The sequence below is a fragment of the Solanum stenotomum genome, chromosome 12 (assembly GCF_019186545.1).
Source record: "Solanum stenotomum isolate F172 chromosome 12, ASM1918654v1, whole genome shotgun sequence".
Taxonomy (NCBI): domain Eukaryota; kingdom Viridiplantae; phylum Streptophyta; class Magnoliopsida; order Solanales; family Solanaceae; genus Solanum; species Solanum stenotomum.
Window position 1 is genome coordinate 7,310,974 of NC_064293.1, and position 15,616 is coordinate 7,326,589.

At 34.6% G+C, this 15,616-nt stretch overlaps 1 protein-coding gene across 1 annotated transcript; it reads left to right on the forward strand.

Annotated features, from left to right (window-relative positions):
• The first annotated feature begins 8,149 nt into the window (after positions 1-8,149).
• LOC125847966 (uncharacterized) lies at positions 8,150-14,927 on the forward strand. The gene is made up of 6 exons (XM_049527732.1): positions 8,150-8,368; positions 10,496-10,648; positions 10,823-10,916; positions 11,077-11,159; positions 13,014-13,167; positions 14,398-14,927. The coding sequence occupies exons 1-6, from the start codon at positions 8,165-8,167 to the stop codon at positions 14,631-14,633; spliced, it is 924 nt and encodes a 307-aa protein (XP_049383689.1). The 5' UTR covers positions 8,150-8,164; the 3' UTR covers positions 14,634-14,927.
• Positions 14,928-15,616: the final 689 nt, after the last annotated feature.

Below are 15,616 nucleotides of genomic sequence, written 5' to 3' on the forward strand. Positions count from 1 at the left end.
TAGTCACCATAAATTTCACCACCTATGATCAAATCCACCATCGAAATCATACTATCACCATTATCCACACAAAAATAGGAAAGATCCACAACAAAATTTGACACTCATAAGTCATAAACAAACTCATCACCAAAATTACATCATCACCATAAAAAGGTACAAACTCACCACTAAATATCACTACCACCATTGTCAATATCGATTTTTTCTTCTCCACCACCTTCATTCATGCTTCTTTGTCACCCCACGCCAACAAATCCATCATTATATTTTACTTTTAAAACATAATCATCAATTTTATCAACCACCAACAAAGCCGAAGAGAAAAATCAAATATAATAAAAATTGTGAAATCGAATAAGCATTAAAATAGGATAAGATGGGGGGTGGGGGAGAGGATTTTGGTGGAGGTATAGTTGGGTGGATGGAAATTGGGTATGAAAAAATGATTAAAAAAAATAAAGAAAGAAGAAGAAGATGGTTGCCTATGAAGAAGAAGAAGAGGTGTTGGGTGGGGGAAGGAGGGTGGGGGTAGGTTGATTAGAGCTGTCAAAATGGGTTTGGCCCGTTAGGCCGGCCCAACCCAACTCTTGAATTAAGTGGGGTTGGGCCTAATTTTTTTTAGCCCATTTATGAACAAGGCTTTTTAGCTCAACCTCATTTGGCCCGCTAGCCTCGTAGGCCCAACTCGCAAGCCTCAGAGGCCAGCCCGTGGGCTATGAATATTTAAAAATATTTTATATGTATATATTTTTAGTAGTGTTTTATTTGTAAAGTTTTTATCAATAAATATTTTTAAAAATAAAAAATCAAGTCTTTTAAACTAGCTAGTTTTTTGTAGGAGGAATGGTGGAATGATCAACATTATTTCGCTAAATCTTACGCTGACTATTATGTATTTTTGTAAGTATTCACCGAAGTGTGTGATTCATAAATGTATTTTTGTAAGTATTCACCGAAGTGTATGATTAATAAATGAAAATTTGTATGTATTGATGTCGTGTTCATAGACGTCAACGTTCGATACTCTTAGATACTCTTTCTAAGAGAGTAATATTGCTCATTTTTTGGTTGAAGGGTCAACCCGTCCCAACCCGTGGCCCGCTTAGGGCTGAGTGGGCTGCTATTTTATAGGCCATTTAATTAAAATGGTCAACCCGTCCCAACCCATTTAACTCTCTAGCCCGTTAGGGTTGGGTTAGGCCAGCCCATTTTGAAAAGATTTTAATTTATTTACTGTCAAACACATTTTATTTTTTATTTTATTTTTTGCCATGTCAATTTTAGGAGGTAAAAAAAATTATTTGTAAACAGTAAAGGTGTGTAATAGGTCATCATGGTAGTTTAAGCGTGTAACTAGAGGCGGATGTAGGATTTGGAGGTCCTGGGTGCCACATCGTTCAAGTAAGATAAACGGGTCGGTTGCTTTAATTTTGGGTTATAATTTGGGTTATTATCTTTTTCGATTTTTTTAAACAAATTGATCAAACATGCATGTTAGTAATATTTTCTTTTAGATATTCTATGATTAGAGATAACTAAACACTTCATTTTTTTTTAGGAATTAAAGGCCTTATTCACTTAGACTTTGAGGAAAAATAATTTTTTTCAAATTAAAATTTGAGCTTGTATAAACCATCTTATAGTGTTAACTAAATATATTCATATTCCATTGACTTTATGTGTTGTTGCATATATATTGTAGAGAGAATAAAATTGTAGTTTCAACCTAGTCATCTTACTTAGCAAGAATGTCGGTGAAGATCGAAAGAACCTTTAAATTGAAAGAACTCTAGTAATAATATTCATCATTTTTAAAACTTATATTTTTTAAAAACTACTATTTAAATACATTCTTAATAATATTTATGTGATATTGATAATTCAGTATTCATTAATTGTTAAAGAATAAACATGCGACACTCATATCAAGAGATTAATAATTAGTGAAAGTGAAAGTTAAAAAAAAGTAAGAATCAACTACGGTGAAAAGGAGTCAATTTGAAATTAATAAAGTATAGTAAATAAATAAGAATGAGTGGAAGAAAAAAAACTAAAGCCCTTCACACTTTAATAAAAAAAGACAAAAAAAGAAAAGAAAACCAAAAAAAAAAAAGCTTCACAGCGCACAAACCAAGCCAAAAAATACTGCTAGGAGCGAGGTTCGAACTCGCATTGCACGTGTGGCATATCATGCCCTTTACCAATTGAACCATTTATCATTATATTCAGTGGGTGGCAAAGTTAATATTTATTAAGTTCTGATACATACATATATATATATATATATATATATATACAACAATTTTTCTAAAATCACTGGGTGCCGTGGCACCCCCACCCGTACCCTTAGATCCGCTCATGCGTGTAACTGACTTTTCGAGACAAGTTCAAGAGTGAATTTATGGATTTTCCCTTTATGAAAATATGCATCTTTATGCAAAAATATACTTTCTTGAAACTCTTCTAAAATAATGCACTTGAAGCAAAATACNAAAAAAAGACAAAAAAAGAAAAGAAAACAAAAAAAAAAGCTTCACAGCGCACAAACCAAGCCAAAAAATACTGCTAGGAGTGAGGTTCGAACTCGCATTACACGTGTGGCATATCATGCCCTTTACCAATTGAACCATTTATCATTTTGTTCATTGGGTGGCAAAGTTAATATATATTAAGTTCTGATACATACATACATACATACATACATATATATATATATATATATATATATATATATACAACAATTTTTCTAAAATCACTGGGTGTCGTGGCACCTCCACCCGTATCCTTAGATCCGCTCCTGCGTGTAACTGACTTTTTTAGACAAGTTAAAGAGTGAATTTATGGATTTTCCCTTTATGAAAATATGCATCTTTATGCAAAAATATACTTTCTTGAAACTCTTCTAAAATAATGCACTTGAAGCAAAATACATTCTTGAAATACTTCATAAAAATCTTGAAACTTACTTTTCTCATGAAAACAATACATATGAAATACTATGACAAAATTTTCAGATAACTTTATCAAAAACGTCGGTCCTTGTGGCAGTATAAGCATGAACCAACAATCAACAATCATCAATGAATATAAAGTACCATAATTATGATAATAAAAATCAAGAATCAATGATTAGAGATAGAGAGAATTCAAAAATTGTGATCTTTTGGAGTAAAAACCTTAGCTTTGATCTTACTAATTGAAAAAATTATAGATGTAGGGCATGAGGAATAACTTAATACACTATGATAGGCTTACATACCTGGAAGAACAAAGTTCTAGAAGAAACTTGAAGAAGAAGCTTGAAACCCTAATTTTCTTTTCTTGATTCTTTGATCCAAGCCTTGGGAATCATTATGAGAGTATTTTGAGCATAGAGTATATTGTTTAGGACCTTAATTAGGTGCAAAAATGTTGAGATTTAAGCTTAGAAGGGGTGGTAAAATAGTGAAATAACCCTCTTTTAAAAACTGTCGGAGCCATCTAAGAGAGCCGTCTATGAGCCATAGTAACTTTTACGGGCATAGAAGCTCCCATAGAAGGCAAGCAGAGATTCTGGGATTTTCTGTTGTTTTGATTTAGGAAATCTTTTATGGTCTGCGAACCGTTTTACGAGTCGTCCTACACGGTCGTGGAGAACATGCAAAAGAAGAGTTTCAGTACTTCACTTCCACAAGACAATTTATGCACCAAAATTAATTCTACGGGCCGTAGAATAGTCCGTGAAAGTGTAACACCTCAGAAATTGGAAGTTGAGTTTGAAAAGAAAAAGTTACAGAAAATGAGCTTGTGTCAGTTTATACGGATCAGTCTACGACCCGTAGAAGGCTCTGCAATCCGTAGAAGGTTCTACTGTCCGTAGAAAGGTTTCATAGAAATGACCTTAGAAAATGTCAAGTCTCTGATGAGTTCTTATGAACCAACAAGATGTCCCGTAAAAGAGTTAACGGGTGGTAGGAATGGTCCGTAGAAAGTATTCAGACTTAGTGAAATTGAGTGGCTTTGGGTCTATGGAAGTGTTTACGAAATCATAGAAATTTTGATGGATCGTAGAAGGAGCCCGTAAAAGTTGACTTTAGACTTGGAAGAATTTTTGGTTCATGGTTCTACAGTTGGGTCTACAGTCCATGGAAGCTTTGACCAACCGTCGAGAGGTCTTATGGAAATTATTTAGAAATTGAGTCCTCAGTAACTGGTACTATGGATGACCAGTACGTTTAGAAATTTATACGGACCGTAGGTCGGCTAGTAGAACTGATTCAGTAGTTTTTGTTTAAGGGAATTTGAGTCTTTTCCTACCCTTTTAACCCCTAAACTATGTTGTTTTCAGAACATTCTAAGGTCCTATAATTAATTTTACTCTTCCTAACCTATTTATTCCCTCCCATTCACTCAAACTCACAAATTCTCTCAAGGTTTTTCTTCTCCAACTCTCTCTCAAGATCCTAAGGTGAACAACTAGGGTTTCAAGATCTAAGGTTTTCTTCTCTTGCATCTAAGAACTTTGATTACCCAAGATATGTGGGAACTTCACCAATAGATTTCTTTCATCCATTGGGTTCCAAAAGAATCTTAATCTCCAATATGATTTCAACCCAATTCTCTTAGGATTTTTTTTATGTATTCTTCATGATTTGATTCAATTACATGTTTTTCAATTGATTTCATATGAGCCCATGCCTTATTGCATTTACTATGACTATGATTATGAATGTATGCATTGTTTACAAAACTAATGCTTTATGACTAAAAGAGGCTTTTAAGATAAAGTGTCAATAATTTGTGAAAGATTTTCTCACATTTGAAAGGAATCATGATTTAGATATTTAAAAAGGAAGTGTCTTGTCAAGTGATCAACCGTCTTTTATAATCCCTATGTCATCCGCCCATAGAGAAAATAATGTTACTACTCCTCTAGGGGAAGATACTGTCAAGACTAATTAGTAGAAGACATATTGACCTAACGAGGTAAGAGAGGACTCGTTGTCTTTTATGTTCCTCTTGTTAAGAGCGAGGATCTTTCCCTTGAATTGATGAACAACTATGAATTCATGGTTTTGAAAATAGTTATTCTAAAATGAATTTATGATTGGATTGGTACTCTTTGATTATTGTATTTCCAAGTATTTTGATATGATTACAATTATGTCTATTCCACTAGAATTTACTACTAGTAGAGATTTGGTCTTTAGTAGCAATTCCCTTTGTCTCAAACTATGTGCCCCGCAGGATTGTTTTAAATGACCTAAGCTAATGGATCCATTTTAGCAAGAATGAATGTACGGGTTCCTTACCTTGGCTAGTAAGACTCCCTCTTTGCAGTGTGGGGGTTTACACCAAATTTCATGTTATAGCTCACATGGTCTATTATCGATTAATGGTAAATATCTCACAAATGAACGATGTTTTCTTCAAAAGTTTTATGTAAGCTTTCCTTATGGTTTTCAAATATGCATTGGCCTTGTTCATGATTTATGATTTCACTTTAAAAGCATTACTACATTTTACTTTATCATGAATATCATGTTTTAAGTTCACTATATTATCATGTTTACATTTTTATGCATTTTCCCCATATTCAGTACATTCAAAGTACATATGCATATTGTGTCTATATTTTTTCATAATATAGGGTCTGACGGTCCTCCTCCTAGACGTGGCTAGATCGCGATTGCTCAGCTATTGATTACTTGGATCGGTACTCATCATGGTTTGAGGCCTAGGCCATTTTCACTTTTATTGCTTTCTTAGTCTTTCAGTTTCAGACTATGTTCGTGACTTAGGGGTTTGTCTTACTTATGTCAGACTTAGTTAATGTTCCGCGTATTCTCTTATGCACTTTGTTGCTATCTCTTATGTCATATAAAACTTTGAGACTCATATTGTTTGTATTCTATTTTATTGTATTTTGTTACGTCATGGTTATGTCAATGACTTGTTTAGGATCTCTCGGGATCCAATTCATCATGTCACATCTAGGGTGTACTGTGGGTCGTGACAGAAAGTTAGACATTGAAATTGACTTTCAGGACTTTGTTTCACTATTCTATCTATAATCTGTTAAAAGATCTACGACATGACAGGCCCGTGAAACTCAGGTCCAACCCCATGTCTCAGAAGTCTTATTCCACGAGCTCGTCTACGGTCTGTGATTGTTACTACGGGTCGTAGATGGTATCAGTGAAAGTCAGTTTTTTCTATGGATTTTGAATTCTTTTCTAGGATTTTTCATGTCTGATCTGAGTTGAAATTTTTGGAGTGTTACAATATCTCCTTCTTGAAATCATTCGTCATCGGATGATGACCAAGCTAGAAAATTACATAAGGCACAAATACAATCCAAAAACTGAAACATTCAAACACACGAATCAAAGTTGAATCTGAATTATAAATTTTCAGGATGTTACAATCATATTTGCAATACCAAGATATCCATTTGTAATACCTTTAGAAATTCTCAGATATCGCATTTACGAGCCACCCTCACAAATGTGTACCACACTAGATGACAATAACTCATCCAAGTTCAAATTTTGGTTTTTAATACTTGAAATACATCCAGGACCCTCCAAATATAAACTAATAGTGCAAATCAATTGTAAAACACATTTTGAACTTGTTGGAAGCGACATAACACTATTTGGGGATCAGTTAGGTGAAAAGTTGACCAAAGTCAAACCAAACTTAAAGAACTCTAAAAATCCAATCAATTGACCAAAACACCCCATAAAACTGTGAGAACTGAACCAAACGTTCACCTAGGCCAAAAACCACCCCCTATTCTAGTGGAACGATGAAAACTCAGATCCGACCTTCCTAATCTCAAATGTTGACTTTGGTCAATAATCTTATATTTCCAACTCAAANAGCTAGAAAATTACATAAGGCACAAATACAATCCAAAAACTAAAACATTCAAACACACGAATCAAAGTTGAATCTAAATTATAAATTTTCAGGGTGTTACAATCATATTTGCAATACCAAGATATCCATTTGTAATACCTCTAGAAATTCTTAGATATCGCATTTACGAGCCACCCTCACAAATGTGTACCACACTAGATGACAATAACTCATCCAAGTTCAAAATTTGGTTTTTAATATCGAAATGGGATGTGCTCAGCCGCCTCCAACTCTTTCTGTGGGTCAAACAACTTCCTTAAGTCAGCAGACATCATATTGATCTCTCTACTGCTCCCGCAAATGGTGATGGAATAACAATCATTCGGCAGATTGCTCTTATCCTTCCTTCGCTGACACAGAAGAGAGAGAGCACTCCCCAAGCCAAGGATGATTGCCAAAGAGAAGATGCGCAAATACATCCAGACCCTCCAAATATAAACTAATAGTGCAAATCAATTATAAAACACATTTTGAACTTGTTGGAAGCGACATAACACTATTTGGGGATCAGTTAGGTCAAAAGTTGACCAAAGTCAAACCAAACTTAAAGAACTCTAAAAATCCAATCAGTTGACCAAAACACCCCATAAAGCTATGAGAACTGAACCAAACTTTCACCTAGGCCAAAAACCACCCCCTATTCTAGTGGAACTATGAAAACTCGAATCCGACCTTCCAAATCTCAAATGTTGACTTTGGTCAATAATCTTATATTTCCAACTCAAAAACTCATCTGAAAACCTACAATCCTCGCAAGTCACAAATACCATATCAAAGTTGTGGAGAGAATTAAACTAGGAAAACATTGAAAAACGCAAAATCGACCTAGAGGGTCGTTATAGTTATTGTTACCAAATAAAACCCATGGGAGACCTCTAAAATTATCTATAATACTCCTCATGTTCTTAATTTATGTGATACCATTAGACTTGACACACAATTTAAGAAAGAAATGATTTCAAAAAAATTGTGGTCTAAAACAAACCTTAAATATTTGTATGGCTATAAAGTTAAATCATTTTTCATTATAAAAACATGACCCCTTTTTTTTTTTAACAAAGTAAAAAGGAACTTAAATGGTATGAAATGAAACAAGTGTGTAAAATTTGGGAGGCAACAACCATAAATACAAATAGCAATTTGCCAACTTTTGCAACGTGGCTTATTTCTCTTCGTGAAAATTTTGGGTTTGAGACGCAAAAATAGTTGAAAGAAACTGAATTATGGTTGGAAGTTGGAACATTCACAAATTTCTCATATGCATTTTTCACTTGCATACGGAAAAGAGTGTGTGTTAGATTTGGGATTCAGTAACCAAAAGATGAAGCTGGATTTTCTTACCCAGAGAGCGAAGCTATATCTAAGAAGAGGGTACACATTCTCCACTTTAGCTTCCGCTGTGAGATGGGAAGGAGGCGTTTCAATGGTTCAAGGAGCTTCCAGGGGCATTGGCTTGGAGTTTGTAAGTATACTTTCTTCTATCCTTTTCAGAGGTTTATGTTGACTAATGCATTTTACACACACAATTTTCCCCCTTTTTTAGAAAATGATTGATATTTGTGAACTATTTACTTTTTAACTTTTCAATTTAAACTCCGTGTTTCAGTTAAAGACAGTCGCATAAGTGAAATGGGAGAGTGAGTAATTGTTAGGATTTGAGAGACTGTTCTTATTGGCATAGTTGTATTCTACATTTTGAAGAACGGACTCAATTGTAAGACACATATATGATGTGGTTTGTGTTGTGCTGGACGTTTCATTGATGTGGTATTATTGTTGCTTCAAGGGATTAATTGTTTAATTTTGTGGTTCTTTTGATTTCTAGTAGTTTCATTATTTGGTTAGTAACACGGGTCATGATCCTGTCAATTTTGGTGAAAATGATATAGCTGAGGTCCATTCAGTGCAGACAGTTATTGTGCCAAGTATGAACCACTTAAAACTACAGCAATATAGACAGAGATTATGGGCATTGACTAATTTGTCTAACATATCACAACATGCTATTGCTGATTAAAGAGATAATTTGGACTATCTTACAAATGTCTTTCTATATTTCTATGGGGTTAATGGGGGTATTAATGAAAACTCTGTGTCTCATTCTGAATACAGTAGTAATGCTTATTGAAAAGGTGAAAAGGGATTTCCTGATTCTGGAGTCTTTTACTTTTAGTCCTCTTTCTTTAATTGGTGTAGTCTTTGCTTATTTCTAATCAAACAATTTTCAGCTTAACAGCAGTAGATGGGGCCTGGGTACGTATATTATTTATAAAATAGATGAACGAGGTGTAATAAAAACCATAGCATGCAACAATTAATATTTCTCTATTGAGTATAGTTTTGCAGGAGTTATACTATAGGCTACATGCTTATCAATGGTAAATGAAAAAACTTGGGTATGATAGTTCACACACAAACATCGTAGAAGTGATGCCTAAAATCTTGAAAATTTGATTATTCTGCTAAACTTATCGTTCACAATATAAAAAAAGTGAAGACTGTTAGAAGTGAGCATAGGCCATTGTTGGTTGTTGGCATGAAATTGATGAGTGAAGGGGTGCCATCTGGTTTGATTGTTATCTTGTGTTGTTCCTGATTATCTATTGGGTGCAAGAGCTTTTACTCCTCTTACCTTTCTTTTAAGTTTTTGATTTGTTTTGCCTTTTCTTGTCCCCCTTTTTATATGTGAACAGTTTAACTAGCATGTTTTAACTAGATCCGTTCCCCCAAATCTTATAATTTAGATCATCAAGGATCCAACATCTAGATCAGCACCCCTATTGGACACCCGCACCTGAGTCTGGCACTTAGATTTTGAATGTAAACTAGATAGCTGATTGCCTATTTGTTTTTTAGTTTTGTGATGATTGTTAAACTTATGTTTATGCTATGCTGGAATGTAAGCAGGAAGTTTGTCATCTGTTTTCTTTCTTTCTCTGGTGTTGGGTTTAGATCAAACCTTTGATTGGGGAAATGGCTGTAGGCGTCTGGAATGAGTGCTCATAAAGGACCGAGTTCTTTACTGATCCAAAACATTGAGTGTAGTGCAACCTCATCCATACAGCTAGTGAAAGTAGAGACTGGATTTCTAATTTTCATTCCCGTTCATTTCCTCTTTTCCTTTTTGTTTTCCATACTTCTCCCTCGGCCACCTCATTTTTCTTGGTTCCCATGCCACTGCCAAAATTTGCACAAATGAAATGTAAGTATGAAACAGACAAACCTCATGAAGTTCGGAAAAAAGGAATAGAAAAAGTTTCTCTATGGCCTCATCTGGTATGGCTGCCGTACACATGGAGAATTTGGCCTAACTAAAGTAATTCTTAGGTTTGTATAACTGCTTATTTAATATCTGACAACATGACCTTTTGTTTTTGATGGGCTGGTCTGACTAGATGAGTTTAATTTTCTTGCAAACTCTAAAATTTAGCATTTGCTTATACTTTCCTGTGCACGGGAAAACTTCCTCTGACAGGATATACTAGCCTTCTGTTTTTGGTCCAATCTTTAATGGACTATGATTGTAAGTCAATTGTCATATTCTTTAACTGCTCAGCCAAGGTTTTCCCTGAGTTTCTGACTCGTGCAGGTTAGACAATTGTTAGAGAAAAAGGACAAAGGCTACGTTGTTGCAACATGTCGTAATCCTAGTGGAGCAACAGGGCTTCTGGAATTGAAGAATAAGTTTCCTGAGCGCCTTGACATTCACCCGTTAGATCTGACAGTTGAAAGCACTATCGAGGTATATTTTAATAGTTATTTCTTTGCACACATTCTCCTTTACCCTTTTTTGTTCATAAGTGGGAATATTGTATTTGCTCCACTTGCCAAAAGAATCATTTGCATATTTCATGGTTTCTTGTTTGTCTTGTTGGTTCATGAACCTTTTTGGTTTTATAACAATGCTAATTCTCAGGACTCAGTCAAATCGATCAGAGACAAATATGGCTCAGTAAACCTTTTAATTAATGCATCTGGTGTTCTTTCAATACCCAATGTTCTGCAGCCAGGTACATTGTTTCTTTGTATTATGTTCATAAATTTATCAATTGTAGCTTGGACATTGTTGCAACTTATAATGATAATGAAAGGGATAAATGGTCCTTTCCTTTCTTTTAATCATGGAATTGGTAAAGTGAATTATTTATCTTCTCTCTTTTTTCAGTACAGAAACAACACTGAGTAAGGTGCAGAGATCATCCTTGCTTCTTGCTTATGATATCAATGCTGTTGGTCCCATTTTGGTCATCAAGGTGCAGTCTTTTATTTTCTCTCATGTTGTAGGCTAAAATAACTTATTTGAATCATTTCTAGCAATCAAGGTTTTGCTCAACAATGAATATCTTGTCCTGATACTTTGACCGACAAACAAGTAATTACCCTTGTTAATGTGTACATGATCAGGAATTTCTGCTCTCTCCTTGAAGGGAAGGTGCTAATACGTTTTTAATACTTGACTTTGAAAAAGCTAAACAACTTAATTCAAGCAAGAATTTGCCTCTTTTATACTGAACTTTGCTAACCAATCAGATAAGAATAGAGTAGGAAATCCCTTTTCCAAAAGACAACATTGTCGATCTTTTTGCATCAATAGTCATAAACTAGGTCTCCAAAGCTTTGGTTCAAATAAGAGTCCGGCACGTGATGAGTTGCTAGGTGCACATCACGAGCTTGAACCCCATCGCATACAAAAAGCTTGGTATTGTGTGGGACTTTGAATCTTTCTTAAAGCTTATGAGCCCTTAACACATCAATTTCTAGCTCTTTGTTAGTAGTAATGTTGTATAACCTGTTCTTAACAAACTGCAAATGACAATCTAAACGAAGAAGTGGAGAAAAGATAACCTGATGTGTTATCTTTCGATAATCTGCACAATTCTTATCTGTCGGAGATGTCTCAGATTGTCGAAATTCCTTGCTGTCATGCTGGTAGATCTTAGTCCAGAGTCTTCTAGTTTCCATCTCAGAATTTTGAGCATATCCTTCCCTCAGAAGGTTTAAAAGTATCTTGTCTAACCCTTGTTTGTTCACAGATGTTACTTGATACTCCCTCCGTCCCAATTTAAGTGTCTTAGTTTGACTAGGGAGACTTTTGAATCTTGTGGTCTTAAATAAAAGCTTTGTGTAGTCCTTTAAGTCATTGTGGTCTTAAACTTGCCATGTAGGACGCTGGAATCGCAAAACTTACTAAATATAATATGATGCACTCTTTTTGGGACAGACCAAAAAGGAAAGTTAGACACTTAAATTGGGAGGGAGGGAGTAGAAGTTAAGATAGAGGATAGACTTCTGCTTTTGGTTTCCTATAAATTTTAAACTATAAAACAGACTTATCTGAATAAAATATTTTGTCCTATCTCAATTGTATTCAACCAGCATCATCAGATGAAGTTGGATATTTGGATAAACCTGGTGAGTTTAACAAAAACTAAACATGGAGCATTAGGAACCTCATTGTCGGAGTCGCTGTCATGCTGATAGATCTAAATCCCGAGTTTAAGGTTTCCATTTCAACATTTTTTAGCTAGTGCTTCTTCCGTCATAGGGTTGGATAATAGCTTGTCTAACTCTTTTTTGTTTGTAAAAGTAGCTTGGTAGAAGTTGAGAAAGAGTACTGCCAGTTCTGTTCTGTTTCCTGTTAATTTTGAACAAGAAGATAGACTTACTTTTATGTCAATTGTATTGGATCACCATCGTCAAATGAAGTTGGATATTTGGATTATCCTGGTGAATTAAGGGGAAATCATCATGGAGCATATAGGAACCTGATTGTTGTACTTGCACATAGAAGATCTTGTAAAGATAGACTTATCCCCAAAAAGGAAAAAGATCTTGCTAAAGTCAGCCATCTACTAGTTACTATAATAAAACTTAGAAGAGTGATCCACACATTTAAAGCAACACGTGTGTTTCATGAGTTGCCAAATGCTGCATTGTAAAAACAAATAAAAAATCAACAGGGATGTGTTGCGAAGAGATCCTTTTATATATAGTATATCATATCGAAAGTTCAGGATTCTCAAAATTAGATTTACCTTTTTCTTTTTCATATTGAATACCTCTTACTTTTGACAATGTAACGTTTAGTTCATGTTTTGCGTGAACAGCACATGTGGCCTTTGCTGAAAGCTGGAGGTGGCTCTGGAACTGACAAGGATTTTGCTATTGTTGCCAACTTAAGCGCAAGGGTGGGATCGATAGGAGACAATGCTTTGGGAGGGTGGCACTCCTATCGTGCATCTAAGACTGCACTGAATCAGTGTATGCTCTTTAAAAAAAATCTATTTACCCAATTACATAGTTAACTTCTGCTGATGGATGGTAAAGTTGAATGTCTCCATGGACCTTTTTGACCAAACAATATGTCATGTAGGATAACTGAAATATGGATATCAGATGTATTATAGAGATATCTGGCATGATCATGGAAGGCAAAAAATGAAAGTTTTCTTAGCGTACAAGGATTGAGGATTTGTTGCATAATTAGGAAGCAAGTACTTATTAAATTGACCATTTGACAGGAAAAAAGGAGAAACAATGGTTCCAGTTTTATGTGTTTAAAGAACTAGTAAGAGCCTGTTTGGATTGGCTTATTTTAAGTGTTTTAAGCCAAGATAGCTTTGAAGCACTTTTGTATTGTTGGAGACTTTGAGTAAAATAAAAAAAAGTGCTTTTAAGCCAAAAAGACAAAAATAAGCCAAAAGCTATAAGCCCATCCAAATAGGCTGTAAGTCAAAAACTGTAAGGAAAATGAGAAGCACTTTTAAATGATCATAGAATGACCATTCCGTTCAACCAATAGCCTTTCATACATTTTATATAGTCGATGGTAGTGGGATCTGGTGCAGGTTAAGTTGTGGGATCGCTGGGTGGAGAACAGTTGACTGGGGAACAGGCAAGATGAATGTGAAGAGTGAACTGTCTCAAACACGTTAGTCTCCACCTTGGTCAGATTTCAACTTCTTATGTATCAGTCTGGAGAGAAAATCTTAATTGATAATTGTTTTTTTTTTTACATTTTCGTTTTGTCCCTTTCATCTTTGCTCGAATAATCATAGGTGAGAAGTTACGTTTTCTCTACCTAAAGAATATCTAAAGTGAAGTTCACTCCTCTCTTCATATCCTTTTTATTTTGCTTACACTTGAGTTTAGAGATGATTAGAACCATGGGCACCCTTAAGCTCATTTATGCTCAGTGCTGTGTTTTGATTGTTGAGAGACAAGAAACTAATAATGCAATTCAGAAGAGATCACTGTTTGCACTGGCAAATGTACTGATATGCAGTGCACTTTCTTCCAAGTAGCATTTCTTGTGGACAGACAGAACAACAATTCACTACAATTACAAGAAAATGTTGGAATGTTACATTTTTAGTTTTGGGATATACTTCTTCAAGCATGTCCAGAATTCCATGATCCATGCCTTTAATTTTTCATCCAGTTTGTCCTGTAGTGAAATTGGTTCATGCTAACCATGTCTTAATGCTGCAGTAACAAAGAATGTGTCGGTGGAATTTGCACGTAAGAAGGATCCAATTATATGCATTTTGCTGCACCCAGGCACGGTAGACACTGATCTCTCTCAACCATTTCAAAGAAATGTTCCAAAAGAAAAGCTTTTCACCAAAGAGTTCTCTGTTCAGAAGCTCCTGAGTATCATGAACAACACAAAGAGATGTGATAATGGGAAGTTCTTTGCCTGGGATGGTCAAGAAATTCCTTGGTGAAATCCATACATGATGACAGGGTATCTACTTGGTTTTGATTGATTCCTCTGGGATGATATTCTTGATTTCTTCTTGTTGACCTTATTTTCTAGTTAACTTTGTATGTCCTTGTATGGATATGCGGCACTTGTTATAAGTTGAGTGAACATATATTGAAACTAGTTTCAGGGAACGTGTTGATCTCTAATTTTTACTTTAAGTTTATATCACAAAATAGTGAATCGAAAAGATACTTTATAGCTATATCACTTGAGAAAAATTTAAGAGAATTTAGAAACAGATTATTAGTTTCACTTTAATGTGTTGTTTTACTTGTTTTTTTTTCAAATTTCAGTCGAAAATATATCAAAACGTCATGTCATATGGAGATTCGCATGTAGTGTCCAAAGTTCGTTGTACCATTTCTCGTCTTTGCCTTGTATGGAATTTGATATATGCTTGTTCACATTATATTACTACTCCGTGTGTCCTATATTAGATGGGCATCTTATTAAAAGTAGTTATCTCATATTATTTGATCACTTATTGAATCAAAATAGAATTAATTAAATTTTCCTATTTCACCCCTACATTTAATATGTTTGAATGTGAACAATTCTCAATACTAGCTATTCCTATACTCTATGTATATTTTTTTCAAAATTAGTTTTATAGGTATTGATATGAACAAAGGGAAAAATAGTAAAGTTGATCAATCTATTAAAGTTGTACATATTTTTCCAACTTCTTGTGGAAATTAGTTTAAGACAAAAAGAATGTTAAAAAAAAATTTACTCAAAAAATAATAATAAAGGAATCCCTTTAGTTACCCATGCGGACTAGTGGTGGCAAATGGACGAATTGAAAATAGATCTACATAAATGAGTAACTTCCAAACTATTTCGTTAACCTTCTAGTACATAACTAGGTATAGCCCAAAAACCTCAAGGGGGATAAGTCAAATTATGGTATTACCTCCACAAGTAAAACTTTTCGAAAGGCTC